At 38.8% G+C, this 17423-nt stretch overlaps 1 protein-coding gene across 1 annotated transcript in view; it reads right to left on the reverse strand.

Moving 5' to 3' along the window:
* Positions 1-17423, reverse strand: part of RXFP2 (relaxin family peptide receptor 2) — a 191287-nt gene that overhangs the window by 5785 nt on the left and 168079 nt on the right. Inside the window, exons 11-17 of the mRNA XM_020997197.1 lie at positions 15435-15506; positions 11565-11636; positions 11372-11443; positions 8561-8632; positions 4941-5170; positions 2395-2802; positions 1201-1419 (exon numbers count right to left, since the gene is read on the reverse strand). Coding sequence (XP_020852856.1) covers positions 1201-1419; positions 2395-2802; positions 4941-5170; positions 8561-8632; positions 11372-11443; positions 11565-11636; positions 15435-15506 — 1145 coding nt within the window. The remainder of the gene's footprint in view (positions 1-1200; positions 1420-2394; positions 2803-4940; positions 5171-8560; positions 8633-11371; positions 11444-11564; positions 11637-15434; positions 15507-17423) is intronic.

A 17423-nucleotide genomic window follows, 5' to 3' on the forward strand; every position in this document is an offset into this window, starting at 1 on the left:
ATGGTTTCCCTATCCTGTGTCAGGTTTTCTTGCTTTTTTACAGTATCCTCCCCTCTCCATTTTCTTCTCCTTCCTCCCCTTTGGTTCACCTCTCATTCTTACATCCTTCTTATTCCTCCCTTTCTCTTCTCTATCATTTTTTTTTCATTCTCTTCAACTTCCTTAATATGGAAATAACACAGAACCAAAACATATTGTTAGTACTTGTTTTACTCATAAAATAGAACATTATGTTTCCAGTTCTTAATTTAAAAAGCGGCAGAACTGCACTATTTTTCACTCGGGGGAGAAAAACAATTAAATTTAAATTGTTTTGTATCTGTCCTGCAATTATTTTTCTGTGACCAGTGATCCTTGTCAGAATAAAGTTTCTATAATCCTGCAGAGCAGTATCTGCATAGGGTTTTGCATCGATAATTAAGATTCCCAAGGCTTGTGTGAAGTCCCATTCAGTCAAATGGCTGCTTGGGGTGGAAAGTGCCAAAACCTGGTCTGGCTTCTGTGCAGGGTCTAGGGAAGAGGGACAAGATATCTTGACTTAATATTATCATGGGGACTTTTTGAAGGCAGGAGTGTATCTGCTTAATTTGAAGGGATAGAATTTAGCATGACGTCATGCATGGACATAAGGGACTCTGAAGATGTCAATAACTTACTTTTCCCTGGTCAGGCAGTATAGACACAACACAAAGTGCAGAGTTTTAATTGTGGATTAGAACCAGTAAGCATCAAACTCAAATACAAATGGAGGTCACTAAACGTATATATAAAAGATCCCTGTTGGCATGCATATTGACTTACAAAACCGCATATTAATAATATTTATGTTCCATTGTACTTTTATATATTTTGGTGCATATTTTCCAGTTATATTGTAGGCCATCTCTGCAGTAAAGAACACAGTCAGCTAGACATATAAGTCCCTTCAAATTGGCCAGGTGAGCGGAAGACCTATTGAAACCCCATAGCTGCTTCTTCTTCACCTTCTCAGGTGCCAGACCCCTTCTATCTTCTGATTACACCAACTGCTAGCAGACACATGATTTCCTGGTTTTTAAATGGGAGGGGAAAACCTCAGTTTGTGTGGTATTGATTTATCCTCTTTCTGTAACCTTCCTTTCCCCCCTCCCACTCAACAATATACAAAAGAGGACATAGATGAAGGTTTTTTTTCTCTCTCTCTCAGGAAGGAGGACTCACCTGGTATTTCCACTGGGAAGAGGGAAAGAATTTTTATGACAAACACAGGAATCCAGCAGATGGCATCAGAGAACACGATAAAGAAAAAACGATTGGCCAGAGCTACATCCCTTCCAATGTGGGTCCTCACATTGGAAGTCTGCAGGGCTGTTTTTTGAATGGAACAGAACATACTGATGTAGGAAAACACTATGAGGAGGAAAGCCAGCAAGTTCACACCTGGTGGGGAAAAAGCACAGATCTTAGCACCTTGGTGCTACCAGACAACAGTGCAAACAACGGGGTACTTTTAGAGGTGCTGTTCAATGTATCTGCTACGCAGGTAGTGCGGAGAAGTAATTCCTCTTTCAAAAACCACAATGCCATGCAGAGAAAATCTGGAGTTAAGAGGCTATGTTCTGAATCGTTTCTCCACAGATAGGAGGTTGTCAAATGAGAAGGGAAAGATATTTTCAAATACAACAACCTTCCATGATGGGATTCCAAGATGCTGCAATTTAAGTGTAGGGGGCCTCATGAGGCAGGACCTCCTTTATCACAATTAGAAGAGAAAGATTTTTAAGGTCTCTGAAGTTCTAGACTTTTTCCACTATGACCTTGTAAAATTCAGATTGCATTACCAAAATGAAAATGGAGACATATGCCAATTTTTGGAAATGCTTACCCCCAAAGTGTAAGTGACTTTCTAGGGAGAAAGTACCTTATTAAGAACCATGATGTGGCTGATTCTAGATTTTTTAAAAAGAATAAACAACAACCTTTCCTTTCCTTGTCCTTGAAAGTGCCTCGTACTTGAGTGTTTGGGAAGTTGTATTCTGTTCTAACCCTCATCTAGGTTGTCTTAAGAACGAGGGGCTCACGTAAGTTGGCAGAGCTCCCAGGTGAATTGCTTTTAGCTCACAGTCATTGCTGATAAACATGAAAGCAAAAGATGCTGCGTATCAGAGAAAGATCACCTAGAGCTCCTGTATTTAATGTAAGAGCTTTTTGTATGCTGTCGGCTATTTTCAGCACTAAATTTCTACAATAAAACACTTAATAAAATATTTCATCAGCATGTACCAAACATTTTTATTAAAAACAGAGTATGGCAATGTAATTTTACTTAGTAATGTACATAAATTAACCTTGCCAGAAACTTATAGCATTTGTAGAAAAATTAAAGTCAAATGGAAAAATTAAAATATAATTTACCTAGAAAAATGCCAAGAGAATACCCTTTGCTTCTAAAATCTTCTGTTTGGTCATAGAGTGGAAAACATACTCCATTTTTTCCATAGAAGTTTCCAAAAAACTCCTCACTCCAAAATGGAATAACAGCTATTAAGAACCCAGCAATCCAGATGCAAACAAGGATGATCATCGTCTGGCGTTTTCCCGGACGGATATTACTGAAGGGAAAGACAATGACTACATACTTCTCTAAAGTCAAGTATGTCAGCAGCAAGACAGAGACTTCTGTGGATAACATGGCCAGAAACCCCATGAGGCGGCACTGTAAACTTTCCATCCACAACAAAGCATACTTTTGGTATTGTCCTCTATATTTTATGTCAAAGAATCCAATGAAAAACAAGTAAACTCCCATTAGACAGTCAGCACCTGTTGAAGGATTGCAAAAACATTGTATGTTAGTAGTAATTTCCTAGCCTGTAATCTCAGCTGCTGGATAGGCTGAGGCTAGTGGATCTCTTGAGCTCAGGAGTTCTGAGTTGTAGTGTGCTAGGCTAATCAGGCATCTGCACTAAATTTGGCATCGTTATGATGAGCCTCCAGGAGCAGGGAGGCCATCAGGTTACTTAAAGAGGGATGAACCACTCAGATCAGAAATAGGGTTCCTGTGCCAATCAGGAGTAGGACTGACCAGTGAGTAGCCCCTGAACTTCTAGCCTGGGTAAGATGGGGAGACTCAGGCTTAAAAATAAACCCCAAACTAAATTAAAAAGTAGTAAGAATCAATTTCCTCATAACCATCTCTCTAGGTCTGCTTCCTGAGTTCTATAATTTTGGCTAGACATAAGGAAATAGTATTGAACACTTGAAGGAGCAACAGAGAAAAATCTCTTTCTAGATTTCTTTTTTTAATCTCATTTTCTAGAATAATTTATTTTAAAAAATTAGATGAAATCTGTGATTTTATTGGTATAGTGAAGTCTCTATGAGAAAACTTCTTCTACTACGGTAGATCTGATGTGTAATTTAGAGACTTAGAGATCTGCTTGTGGCACTGAGATTATGTGACATGCCTAGAGTCACATAGGCAGAGCCAGGTCTTCCTGGCTTGGACGCTGGTTCTCTGCCTCCTGTATCTTGTTGGGCTTGCTATAAAAATCCTATTACAAGCTGTAATTGCTTAAAGTGGATATTAAAATGAAAAAGCAACAGAGAGGCACATGGTATGTTTTAGTTGGCTATGGCATATTACAAATGACAAATTACAGCACAGAAGTGACTTAAAAGGGTGTCATCAGAGATGTATGTGGCTGAATAAAAAAGATGGATTGTCACATGGAGAGAGGATAATAGACAGACAGCCTGCATGATTCACTGGTATTCTCACGATGTCATCAGGACTCAAGGAAAACTCCCAGAACATTGGCACGGTGGAACCCCTGCAATAAACTCGTTGGAGAATATGGACGAGAGACAAATCTGACAGGCAGGCTTGGAATGTTTGTGATCTCACATCGCTAGAGGGAGTAGCTGCGCTGAAGAGATCATAGGAACGTGTTGCAGAGCTGAGAGGGACCTCAGACACCATCTGGTCCGATCCCCTCCTTTTACAAAATAGGAAAGTAAGTCCTCTCAAGGTGAAACGTCTAAGGTCATGCAGGGAGTTAAGTGGCAGAATCAGGGTTTGATCCAAGGACCTAGGACTCCCAAACCACCACTCTTTCCATTGTACCATGCTCATTCCCAGAAATCCCCTGAAGTGCATGACTATTTTTGTTAGTATTTGTTTAGCAGGTTTTATATCTATATGATTGCCATTTATATTTTCAGAAATAATACTGTATCTGGCCAAATCCCACTTCTGACATTTGGTAGGAAAGGAATAAGCATTTATTGTGTCATATTATCTATGTTTTATTATATTTTTATTAATTTTTGTTAAATCTTTCTCAATTACACCTTAATCTGTTTTGGGCTTTGACAGCATTGCGGACATTGTATAGCACTGTATGACTGCTGTCCAAGGACAGTCTAAGAGTCTAAGAATAGGAACTATTGTTGTAAATGAGGGTCTGATTAAAGCACTGTTTCCATATAGGGGGAGGTGGCACAGTGGAAGGAGACCAGAATTTAAATCCTGCCTCAGTCACTTAACTAGCTGTGTGATCCTGGATGAATCAGTTAACCTCTTCCAGACTCAGTTTCCTTCATCTTTAAAATGGGACAATAATAGCACCCACCTCACAGGGTTATTGGGAGGATCAAATGAGATGTTATAAGTAAATCATTTTGTAGACCTGAAAGTATGACATACATGTTAGCTATTATTATTATTTTACCCTACTATACAATAATCCCTCAAATGACTCATCTTTTCTATCTGACCCCATTTTGTGCTGGTGAGAATCACTGGATCAGTGAAAGCATAGGAGATGTTCCAATAGCTATAAAGCATGAAATTGATATGGTGATCAAATCCCTGCATAAATTCCATTTGTTATTGATTTCTAGGTATCTTGAGTACAGTCCCCAGAGTTTGAGTCTAATCAAACCAAAACCCCACTTACAGCACAGGATTTTGATGGACATAGCATGGGTCTTATTTTCAGCCCTGATGAAGGACCTCATGCCAATGACAAAAAGATTCCCGAAGCAGGTGATGAAAGCTATAACCCAGACAAATATCCTCAAGATGTTGTTAGCCAAGAGATCCTCGAATGAAGAAATGCCATCAGTCAAAGGTACACATATCCTCACATGGGGAGCATAGGAGCAATACCGAAAATTTTTGAAATAACTGAAATCAAAAGGAAAAAAAAACCCACAGTAACGGTTAGTATATATCAGGGCTGTAATCTGCCTGCTTGATATGTGGTATCAATGGACTTTTTTCTTGAGGGGTCCAGACCTGTGAAGAGTTCCCTGGAACTCTGGGAATTCTTTATTAATGGAGATCACCAGCTTACCTGCAGCTCATAGACTTAGAATTACCGGGGTCAAGGAGAGATTAAGTGAGGCATGTCCCTGGTCACCATATCAGAGGTAGTCCTTGAATCCAGATCTCCCTAACTCTCAGGCTGATCTACCTTCTATATCAGATTTCTTTTCATCGTAAGATCATAGATTTAGAGATGGAAGGGACCTTAGAGGCTGTGTAGCCCAGCCCCCTCCATTTTACAGATGAGGAAACTGAAGCTCAGAGATCAAGTAAACTGCCCAGGATAACACAGCTAATAACTGTTTGAAGCAGGATTTGAACCCAGATCGTCTTGACTCCAAGTCTTGTACTCTATCTACCTTAATATTTTTAATTCATTATGTAACATTCATGTAATAGACTTAAATAGTGCACAGAGTGCAGGAATTAGAGTCAAGAAAACCTGTTTTCAATTTGTCCCTCTGACATTCGTCAGCTATGTGACCATGAGCAAGTCGCATCTTCTTGGAACCTCAGGCAACTGCTTAAGACTTAGAGACTAAGTGATAAGTCTGGAATCTGCTTTGGTAGAAGAAGATCCCACACCGAATTCTTGATAGATTAATGTATTCATCTAATACTTGTACTTTGCAACAAAGCTACTTAATTACCTCCACCCTATAATTCTAAGCAATGTTCTTCTATTATCGATGAATAGCCTGAAGTACACAGAAGCTGACAGACCTACCCAAGGTGCCTTTGGTGGAGTGAGGATTCAAAGGCTGAGGGATTCTAATTTGCTTATCCATACAGCCTTATTCTGTTACATAAGGAGAGTAGATTCTCATTATGAAGCTGGTCCCTAACCAATATTTGGGGATTTGAGAAGCACGAAGAGAGAGAGCGAGCCCATCATTACAAGTTAGGTATTTGCATTTAGTTATACATCTTACATTTAGTTTAATATCATCAATGCACTCACTTTAAGGAAGCTGCCTTTTTCATTTGATACTGATAGGGCAGAGAGTCCTCTGAGAATAGGAAAAGTCTGGGACTGAGGAGAAATGGACATCTTAAATATTGATTTTGGATCACGGCCTTGAAAGATTTAAATAAGTTGGGGGGAGGGGAGAGAGAAAGGTTTTAGGTTGTTGTATCTATGTATTTTCTAGGTAGAAGGTGGGGACAGGATTGGAGGGATGGGGTACATTTGGCTCATACCCACCCACCAAACCCATGTCTTGAATTTTCTTATATATCGTCCTGTCTATTTTCATTCAGCCCCTATCTTGACTTCATCATTTCCTGGCAACCTTCTTCCATCTTTCTTCATCTGCCAACTCAGCTTTAAAAAATGCTGCGCATATCAGGAAGTTGGGGAGGAATGATTAACATGGGCACATGGTGGGCAGAGCTCTATGTTAGGATGCTAGGGATGGTCTGCACAGGCTTGTCTCAGGGATTTTACAGTCTGATCTCCTTAAATGCTGTATCTAGCTTAAGGGACTGTTATATCTGCTTGCTTTCCTTTCTCTCCCTTGTAACCTCTAGCAAATACAAAATCTTTCCTCTTGGCTCTTTTATAAACCCTGTGTGTTAATCCCCTGCAGTAAAATATAAGTCCTTTGAGGAAAGGGACTTTTTTTGTGTGTGTCCCCCATAGTTGACTAACACATAGTAGGCATTTAATACTGGCTAATGCATGATGAGTTAAAGCTAATCAAATAGATCCTGCCAGATGGCTTTTTTTCAGTTAATTTCCCTCACTAGAGTGATTTTGCTGACATTTGAAGATGGAAACAGAGGGGGAAATGGACTGTGGAGGTGCTACAGCAGATTCTATGTAAGGAATTGAGGACTTCAGCAACTGAATCACAGAAAAGGCCAATAAATAGACTGCTAATTGCTCTGCCATTATAGACATGACTCTTGAGTCTGTGTTTAAAGTGGAAACATTATCAAGTTTCAAGAAGTTTGCATTTCTGAGAAGATACCACATTCTGCCTGAAATAGGAAATATTCACCTGATGAAGCTTTCGCAAGAGGAACCTAGTTTGAAGTCATAAAGTAACTTAACTGTTAGGAAACCACTTTATGACTTTAAAGTTTGCAAAGCAGTTAACATGCATTCACTCCTTTCCATCTCAATGCTTCTAGATGTGACTACGGGTGAGTCAGTTTGCTCATCTGTTAAATGGTGAAAATAATATCTTTGATACCTATTGCAAATCATGGGGAAGATATTACAGATTTGATCATCACCATTTTAGAGATGGAGAAATTGATTTGGTCAGTCCAAAATCAATAGCCAGTAAGTATCAGGACTGGAACCCAAGTCTTCTTGATTATAGGTCCAATGTTCCAGCTGGTACGATCTGGATTTGAGAGGATTGAGTAGATGATCTCCTGAGAAGCAGTTGTGGTGCAGTGGAAAGTGTATTGGACTTTTGTCAGAGGACTAGAGTTCAAATCCCTGGTCTGCTGCTTCCTACCTACATGACCTTTGGCAAGTTACAACCTTTCTGGGTCTCTATTCTTCACCTGGAAAACGAAGTTGTTAATCTAGCTGGCCCATGAGCCCTTCCGACTCTAAATCTCTGATCCCATATGTCCATAAACAAAATGTTTTCCATCTTGTTCATTTGCTAAATTTTGATCTTACATTTATTTCTTCCCATTTTTATATAGATCGCAGAATTTTTGAAATGATGAACATATATAGCATCTTGCTAATGAGAGCTGATTGTGTTAAGTGGAACTGATGCCATTTATGTAGTACAGGTCACCCAAAGAACTTAATTCATTTCAAACTATTGTAATGGTGAATTTTCTCTGTCACTAGCAGTATCAGCCCAGGGAATTCATATAACATCTTTCTTCACTCAGAGCTCCTATTTAAAGCAGTCAACTGCTCATCCATGTGAGGGGAATTAATTTTTCTAGTTCACCTGAGCAGTGTTTAGCCTGTGACCTCATCTCATGTAATGTGTGGTGCTTAGATGCCCGTCATACTTAATGGACCTCAGATGGGTGAACGTCTTGTACCCAAACAGAAGTTTCATTGCTGCTAGCTCATAGTAAAATTGAGCTCTATTTGAACAGGGTCCAAATATTACAAAATTAAAAAGCTCTTAATGAAAAATATTTTACTTGCATAGTAACACAATGCAATTATACATAGGAGACATAGCTCATGAACATTTTAAAACATTTCTACCAAATCTCCACCTACCTTTTATATATACATATACACAATACATACGTACATACATGTGAGAAAGGTTCCTCATGTGTTGAAACATTCTTGTGTTTATATTTGGAATCTCTATCTTTTCCAGGTCCCTGAAAAAAATGGTTAATATACTTACTAGCTAATAAATTAGAATTTGGGTTTGAAGTGATTTCTAGTTTTTATTTTTGTTTTTGATGGTCACAAACTTTACAGCCCACTGAATGAAACATTTCAAAATTACAAAATTAATATTTAAACATTAAGGAAACCCCAATTTCATGTTTGTGTATATGTATATATACACAAATATATGTGCAGATGAATATTGTGTACATATATATGCATACATATACAAGATCTTTATGTTTTTGTACATGTTCATGTATTTATAAAGCTTATGTTTGTAGCTGTTCTAAGCAGGCCCAGTTCTGCTCCTGTGGAATCTCTGGCCTGGTCACTTAAAAGCAGAATGATATTATAGCAGCATTTTTATCCACTTCTTTTGATAGCTTATTTTTAAAACCCATTTTCCCCCATTCTTTTATTTACAATCAGTAGAATGTAATCTTTTTGAGGGCAGGGACCATTTAGGCACTTAACAAATGCATATTGAATTAAAAAGTTTCAATAACTTCTCTGCATCATTGGCCACATAATTTACTGGGTGGGTGGGTGAGGTCAATGCAGAAGGTTCTGAGAAGACCAGGACTTGTTACTTCTCTCCCAGTAGAATGTCACTGAAGTGAAGGTGGAAAGGTGACTGAGGTCCAACTTTTCAATCTCTTTGTGTTGGGGTTCGACATTAGCAACAATCTAACATAGCTATTAGAAGCAGCCCTAATTCAAGATTGCAGGGGTCTCCTGAAATCTTCTCAAGATTCCAAGAAACCCTTGACATGGTGAAGTTCAGCGGGTTTAGGGTGTAGGTGCCAGAAAAACAACTTGGATGCCTCTTCTCCATAAAAACTGTCCTCTGAAAACTTCCAGAGTCATCCCTTATGGAAATTATTTGTCCAGTGGTCGCCCCTCCCACCTCCAAATGTATATAAAGAGAGTCTGGAATAATAGGTGTAGAAAATTTCTAAAGCCATTCTTCAGTTATGGAAGGAAAATGGTCAATCAAAAGAGGCAGAAACCTTCCTTTAAAAAAAAAATTAAGACTTGATTTAGATAAAAGAGCTTGATTCTCACTTTACCTATACTTTACCCCATGTAAAGATGTCTTTTTGCCCAGTTAGAAAGATGTAGTTCAATCAGTTTGACTCTTTTAAAGGCAGAAATGATATCTAAGGGAGCTATTCAGTTACAGTTCCTGAATAATGGCCCAATTCCTCTGACTTCTAGGCCTGCATGGGGTCCTATTCAACTCCTTTCCCCCCCCCCCCAAGAAACCACTAGATTTCTGCTGATGAGCAAGCAGTGCTGCACACATAAATAGATTTCTGGGAAGAAGGCTTGTGGGGAGAAGAGGAAAAAGTTGCTTTTCATTAAGTCCATGATTCCTGTTCTGTTCTGTTCAGAGGCTTATGAATTCTTGGGCCCAGATCCAGCATTAATTTCTGATAAAGCCTTCTAAAGACTGGACCTTCCTCTGTGGGCATCGACAGATTTAGCAGTGTATTGTCAACTGCTCTATTTAAGAAGAATTGTAGAACATGAAGTTGGACATTCTTCAAGAGATAGCAGAGGATAGAAGGGCCTGGTGTGTTATGGTCCATAGGGTCTCGAAGAGTCAGACACAACTGAACAACAAAAACAGTCATAGAGAATTGCCTGGGGACATTGAGAAGTTAAGTGACTTGCCCAGGGTCACATTGTCTGTCTGATGAATGAGGGTAGTCCTCGTTCTTCTATAGGTATTGTCTTCTCTGATTAGAACGTAAGCTTCTTGAGGACAGGGGTTATCTTGATTTTTCTAATTGTATCCTAACAGTGCTTGGCATATAGTATGTGCTTTTTTCCCATTCGTTCCTTATTGTTTCAAAGGCAGGACTTAAACCTATGTCTTTCTGGCCATAAAGCCACCTCTTAATCAATTATGCCATGCTGACTTTCGATAAGAATTGTAGAGAAATGAAAGACGTAATCTTAAAATATCGAAGCAGAAATGCATCCAGTTTAAGTAGTATACTATGGGTCCTACTACATGGAAAGAAAATTTTAGAGATCAACAACTTTTCTGGGAAAAGAGAGAGGGAAATAAAAGGATGAACAGAATAATTGTAAGGTCCTGATTGTATTACAAACTCCTTGCGTGTAGGGACTGTCTTTTGCCTCTTTTTCTACCTCCAGGGCTTAGGACAATGCCTGTTACATAGAAGGCACTTAATAAATGTTCATTGATTGTTAGCATAATTTGAAACCTTCTCCCACCGAACTTTTAGAAGGCTAGAAAATAGCAGTTTCTTAATTTTTGTACACATAAAAATTCTATTTCTTTTATTGACTGACAGGAATGAGGCACACATTCTAAGATGAATATTCAATACTTCTGCAATGTATCATGGGAAGGAGGGGGTAGCTTATTTTTAGTAAGGTTTCTATTCTGAAATTATTACATGTTTTATTCTGCTTTGTGAAACTGTACAATGAAGTTTTCTACCTGAACTTGGTCTTTAGGAAGACTTCCTTAGCCTTCAAAGGTGGGTACAATCTTTTCATATGTTGTAAGAAATAGTTTTTAGGCATTCAATAAATCCTAGATAACAGTGCTGCTAATTATTGCTTGTCGATCAATGAGAGGCTTAACAGCCATACAAATGTGAAATACCCACTTAAGAGGCATATTTTCACAGCTAAAATAGCATAGCTTCAGTATCATGATGAATATATTAGAATATTTCACTCACAGAGACTGAAGGTATTTTAAACTTTCAAAGTGGTCTTCATCAAGGTAAGAAAGTGGATTGTAAGACAGATTCCTAAAATAAAGAGAAAACAATGTACCCTTAGCAGGAAGAGAAAAAGAAAACATGCTATTATTTAGAAAATTCAGCACAAGACCATTAGATCTGATTCTGAAGGGAAAAATTTGCTGCTTACAGTTTTTGTAGAAGCTTCAGTTCTTTAAAAACATGGTGGGGTAAGTCCATGATCATGTTGTTAGACAGATCCCTTGCAGAGAGAGTGAGAAACCATGACAATCTGATGTCAGTGCATTAGATTGGATATAGAACAAATATGACATTTTCTGTATTGGCATCATAGTTCCATTGGACACAACAGAAAACCTGAATCTTACCTGAAATGATGTTTTACTTATTACTCTGCAACACTTCCATTTGAACTAGTTCAGCTAGTTAAATGCAATGATCGTGGCCTCCAGAGTCAGAGGACCTATGTTCAAATCACACCTGAGATACTACTTGTGCAACCTTGGGTAAATACTGTGATTTTCCTGGACTCCAGTTTCCTCATCTCTAAAATGATGGAAATGAAGCACAATTCTAGAGAAGTGACGATAAAGCAACTTATCTACTTGTTGACAGAGGCAATGAACCCAAGAGGACAACCCAATAAGTCATAGTTTTGGGCCCAGCCAATGAAGAAATGTGTTTTGCTTAACTTTCTAGATTTATTGTGAGGGATTTCTTTTTCCTCTTTCTATCTCTCCCCCCCATTGGGGGGATGATAGGGATAAGGCAGAAAAAAAAGAAAAGAGAAAGAAAGAAGAGGGGAATCATTGAAGAATTTTTTTAAATCACAGAAAAAGAATAGAAGGCCAGAAAAACAAGTAGGACACTTTGCAAGTTACATGTTGAATTTATTTAAAAGAAAAGCAGACTACACATAACAAAGATCTGCAGTTTCATGTACAGTCCTTTTCTTCTGTTATCTTATGTATGAGATATATTAGAAATGCCTGTTTTATTTGTTGTTTATTAAGTTCATAATCTAAATAAATAATATAGACAACATATAATATGGACAAACCTATGTGTAAATGAATTAATAAGTAAAAATGAGTGGTTGGATTATATGGCCTCTGAGGATCCTTCTAGTACTAAATTTATGATTCTTTAATCATTATGACCTCACTGCCTCAGACATTTACCATTTTTGCTTGGAAATTGCTCATATAGACATGATCTTTATGGGTTCAAATGAGATTAATCCGGTCTACAGTTCCTCTCCACCAAATTATGCGCATTACTTCCTTCAGGGTTCAGCTCAAATTAGTCCCTAAGAGGTCTCTCTCCTGACTAACCTTACCCAGTCTGGTCTATGTTTGGCTTTAAGGAACCAAACTGACAAACCTCTTTATGCTTAGCTTGAGACATACTTTACATATATTTACTTCATAAATATTTGTTGACTCTCCATGCTGCCTATAACTCCTGTCTCATCAAAAGCAGCACCAATTCTTCTCATTCATTCTGAAGAGGTTGCTATTTGCAAATAGAATTAGGGGGTAGCTGATCTGCAGGGTCTTTGTCCTGATAAAATAGTCCACAGAACATGAACCATTAGAATCTTCTCTGGTTGTCATGAAGGAGGGCTTGAGGGGATAGAATGAAATTAGGACAGAAAAGGAGAAAGTTCTATATCCTCATCACCAAAGGCCGTGTAACAGAGAAATTGCTAGTTTTATGACTCTGTTAGAAATATCTTATTGTTATTATTGTTGTTCTTCTTGCTGTATACAACTCTTCATGACCTTATTTGGGGTTTTCTTGGTAAAGACGCTGGAGTGGTTTGCCATTTTTTTTTCTCCAGCTCATTTTACAGATGAGGAAACTGAGGCAAATAGCATTTAAGTGACTTGCCCAGGGTCACACAGCTAATGAATGTCTGAGGTCAGATTTGAATCCAGGAAGATGAGTCTTCCTGACTCCAAGTCCTAGTGCTCTATTCACTGTGCCACCTGGCTGCCCACTTTCACTCATACCTCTCTATTCACTGGTTGTGGTAGAGGAGATGGAATATTCCTTGCTTCCCACTGCTGCTTCTAGACTTTTCCTCTATGTTCAATGTACCCTAGTTTAAGGTTCACGTTATTCAAATTTATCATCCAATCCAGATCTCGATGTCTGCTATCTACTGACTCTGTAGAACACTGTTTTTCCTTCCACAATGACCTGGCTCAAAGATTGTCTCTCTTCCTCAATCCCTTCCTTCATTCTAGGGGACTTCAACATACATACTCTAACCTCAAAGTTTTTAATCTACTCAATTCAGATGGTCTTGCCATTATCCATAAGTGTTTTACTTCCTCATTCACTAACTCTGAAATTCTTCTATCTGATCACAGTCTTCTGTCATTCTATTTCCCCCTATGCCTTAGGACCTCTAGCCCTGTTCTTGATCTTTACCTTGACCTCTACCTCTTAGTTTTCTTGTTTTATTTTTGCAGGCCATTCCCTCTGCTCTGGTTTTACTACCCTCCTTTTTCCTTTCTTACCTCCCTGGTCAATCAATTCAACTCTGCATCACCCTTTACACTCAAATTCTTTGCCTCCTTGTCTTGCCACTGAGCATGCCTTGCCAAGCTACAACCTCATGTTACTACCATCTTGTGCTGCTCTCATCCATGTTCATGTGCTGCTTAGTTAACAGTCAAAAAGCTGACTATTGACTGACCGACTAACTCCCACCATCTGCTGTCTTCAATTATATTCATGTACTGCTGAATGGAACTAGGAAAAAAAATCATGAAACCATCCTAATTGAGTCCACTACAAATTATGTTACATGATTCAGACTGGGTTCTCATTGCAGCAAGGCAATCTTTTTATACCTCCCTAATCATTTCATAATCCCACCCACCACACAAATATCCTTGTCTCTCCTCAAGCCTCTCACAGCTTCTCATTTCACTTCTTACAAGCCTTCCCCAATCTTCTCACTTCATACTTTACCAAAAAAATGAGGCCATTCATTGGGATCATTGCAAGTATGATAGACATTTGTGCCCCCATCCTGGCTGAGCTGACCCCTGGAACTTCATCTCTTCCTCAGTACTTGGTGGTTCAAAGGATTTTCTACACCAAATATACTCTGAATTCCAATTCCAAGCACATATTCTTGTTAGTACCTCTTCTTCCCAAGAAAAGAGAGTATGAGAGCCAAATGGAAGATATTATCTATCTCATTAAGTCTACTATCTGATTTTTAGACTCGTCCTCAACATAATTTTCTTGCCATTCAGTCATTTTTCAGTTGTGCCCAACTCTTTGCGACCCCTTTAGGGTTTTCTTGGCAAAAATACTGGAGTGATTTGCCATTTCCTTCTCCAGCTCATTTTACAGATGAGAAAACTGAGGCAAACAGGGCTAAGTGACTTGCCCAGGGTCACACAGTTTCTAAGTGTGTAAGGTCAGATTTGAACTCATGAGGACAAGTCTTCCTGCCTTCAGGCCCAGCACTCTATCTGCTGCACCACCCAGCTGCATGTAAATAAAACAGACAAAGGCCTACATTTATTTTCATGGCAGATATTGAATACCTATATGACATTGGACTGGGATATTTCTAACAGAGCAATAACTAGAAATATCTGTACCTGAATCAAATGGTAGTGATTGTTGAGGGTGAAGCAGAAATGAGTAGAATCACCTGTCTCTATCAAGGGTAGTTAGTGTGTCCTGATACACCATAAGGTTTTTAAGCTGCTGAAGAAGAAAGGGGGGTTCTAGGATGGGGCTGCTATACAGACCACTGAGGATAGGAGAGCAGGGGATGAAGTGTACCCCAGGATGGGGCAGTTGGTGCCTCCATCTTGAGACAACAGCTCTTAAGCGCCAACCTAGTTATGACTCTGATTTTGAATATCCAATGATAAACGGGACTGTGATCATTACTAGGGAAAAAGTAATATGTTAGCAGCCATATCAGTCATTCCAAATTCCTACATAAAGTACATACAATATTTTTATAAGTTTTAATATTTTCCTACTAGTCACTACTACTTACAGTTCGCCTAAATTTTTTAATGAGGAAAAGGTCTTGTCTGGAACAAAGTCAATTTGATTTCTAGGAAGAAACCTGAAAGACAGATCAAGAGTCATTGCTGGTTATTTTTGTATACTCCTATAATTAGGCCATTCTGTGAGCTGTCATAGATCCAGGATTAATTTAATGCTTCTTTTTGAAGTCTCAAGGGGAGGGAAGAAAGCATCTCTTGCTATAGAATACAAACAGTGCTGCTGTCTTGTCTCCCACCAATGGTGTTTGCTGTGATGAGAACATCCATCATCTTCTCCCCCAGCCAACACTGCTAAATGAAATGTGATTCAATATATGGAGTGTGATTGACAAAGGGAGGATACATTTGAACTTTGAACATTGGTTATTTTTGGTAATTGGATCTTTCTCAATGTAAACTCAGAGATTCTCAGAGAGCATAACCGCGTTGATAGGGACCCTGGGGAAGATACTTTTCTTTGAGAGAAGGTGAGAAAGAACAAAATTGAACCCACTCACCCATTCTGTTAGGATATCAACAAATTTTAAATTCTGAGCAACTCATTTAGCATTTTCTGTCTCTCCTACTCCAGTTTTCCTCTCTTAGGTGAAGGAAGGATAATAGGTAAGACATATACCATATCCTCCCCATTTCATATTTTCAGGGTAGTAGAAGTTATTATTTGTACTTTGTAGGTGGAATACTCTCTTCTCACGCAAATTTGTGTTAATGCCATGCAAAATGGCAATGGGGCTCTTTCTATTTTTGCTAGAAGGGAAAGAAAAGGTATTTGGATAAGTCAAACTGAGTTCAAATCCAGATTCTTTTGCTTACTACTCATGTGACTCTGCACAGGTCACCCCACCTCTTTAAGGTTCATTTTCGTGCTCTGTAAATGAGGGGTTGCAATGCATAGTGTGGATACGGCACTCGAAGTCAGGAAGCTGTGGGTTCAAGTCTCTCCTTAGACATTTTCTAGCTGTGCAACCCTAGGCAAGTCACTTAACCTTGCTCAATATCATCTATTAACTGAGGGAGTTGGATTCAGTAGCCTCTAAGGGCCCTTCCAGCATTTAATCAATGAAATTATGAACCTAGATGTATATTTTAAAAGTAACACATTTTCTAAATAATTACCACCAAGAAACCAAGCAGAAGCCAGGATGGATTGCCAGCCAATGTGAAGATTATCCTCCATTATTGTCACTGATGATAATAATAATAGCTAGCTTTTATACAATGCTTTAAGGTTTGCAAAGTGCTTTGCAAAAATGACTTCATTTTACCCTCAAAACAAACCTGGGAAGAAGGTGGTATTATTATTCTCATTTTACAAAATGAGGAAACCACGGCAGAGCTTAAATGACTTGCCCAGGGTCACACAGCTAGTAAGTATTTGAGGCTGGATTTGAAGCTGCACACTAATGCTGCACTATGGCCAGTCTGAAAGGCAGAATGAGATTGCGTGGTGAGGGTTTTTAAATGGTAGCCATGAAGTTAAGAAAGGGGTTGTCACCTCAGAGTGGCAGAATTCCACAGATCAGTTTGGCCAGGGTTGGGGCACAAACATCTGCCGCACCTGCAAGGCTCTTCCTCCTTATTCCTGCCTCTTGGCTTCCTGCAAGATTCAGCTCAAGTCCCACTTTCTGCAAGCTGTCTTCCTTGATCCCCTTTATTACTGGTAACTTCCCCCTGAAATGACTTCCCATTTACCATATATAGAGTGTTGTAAAAACAATTTTTTTTTTTTGCATATTGTCCTTCCCACTAAAATGTGAATTTCTTGAGGGCAGGGTCTTCCCTCCCTCCCCTTCTTTGTATCCTCAATGCTTAGCTCAAGGCCTGGCACAAATTAATACTTGTTGACTCACTGACAAAAACAACAGTAAATAGGACCTCATACATAGGTCATTTCAAGGCTTACACTTCCAGATCTAAGCTGTAACTGAAATGCTGGTTGTTTTTTTTCGTTGTTATTCAATATTCATTCTTGATTC

The sequence above is a fragment of the Phascolarctos cinereus genome, unplaced genomic scaffold (assembly GCF_003287225.1).
Source record: "Phascolarctos cinereus isolate Bilbo 61053 unplaced genomic scaffold, phaCin_HiC Scaffold_726;HRSCAF=1367, whole genome shotgun sequence".
Taxonomy (NCBI): domain Eukaryota; kingdom Metazoa; phylum Chordata; class Mammalia; order Diprotodontia; family Phascolarctidae; genus Phascolarctos; species Phascolarctos cinereus.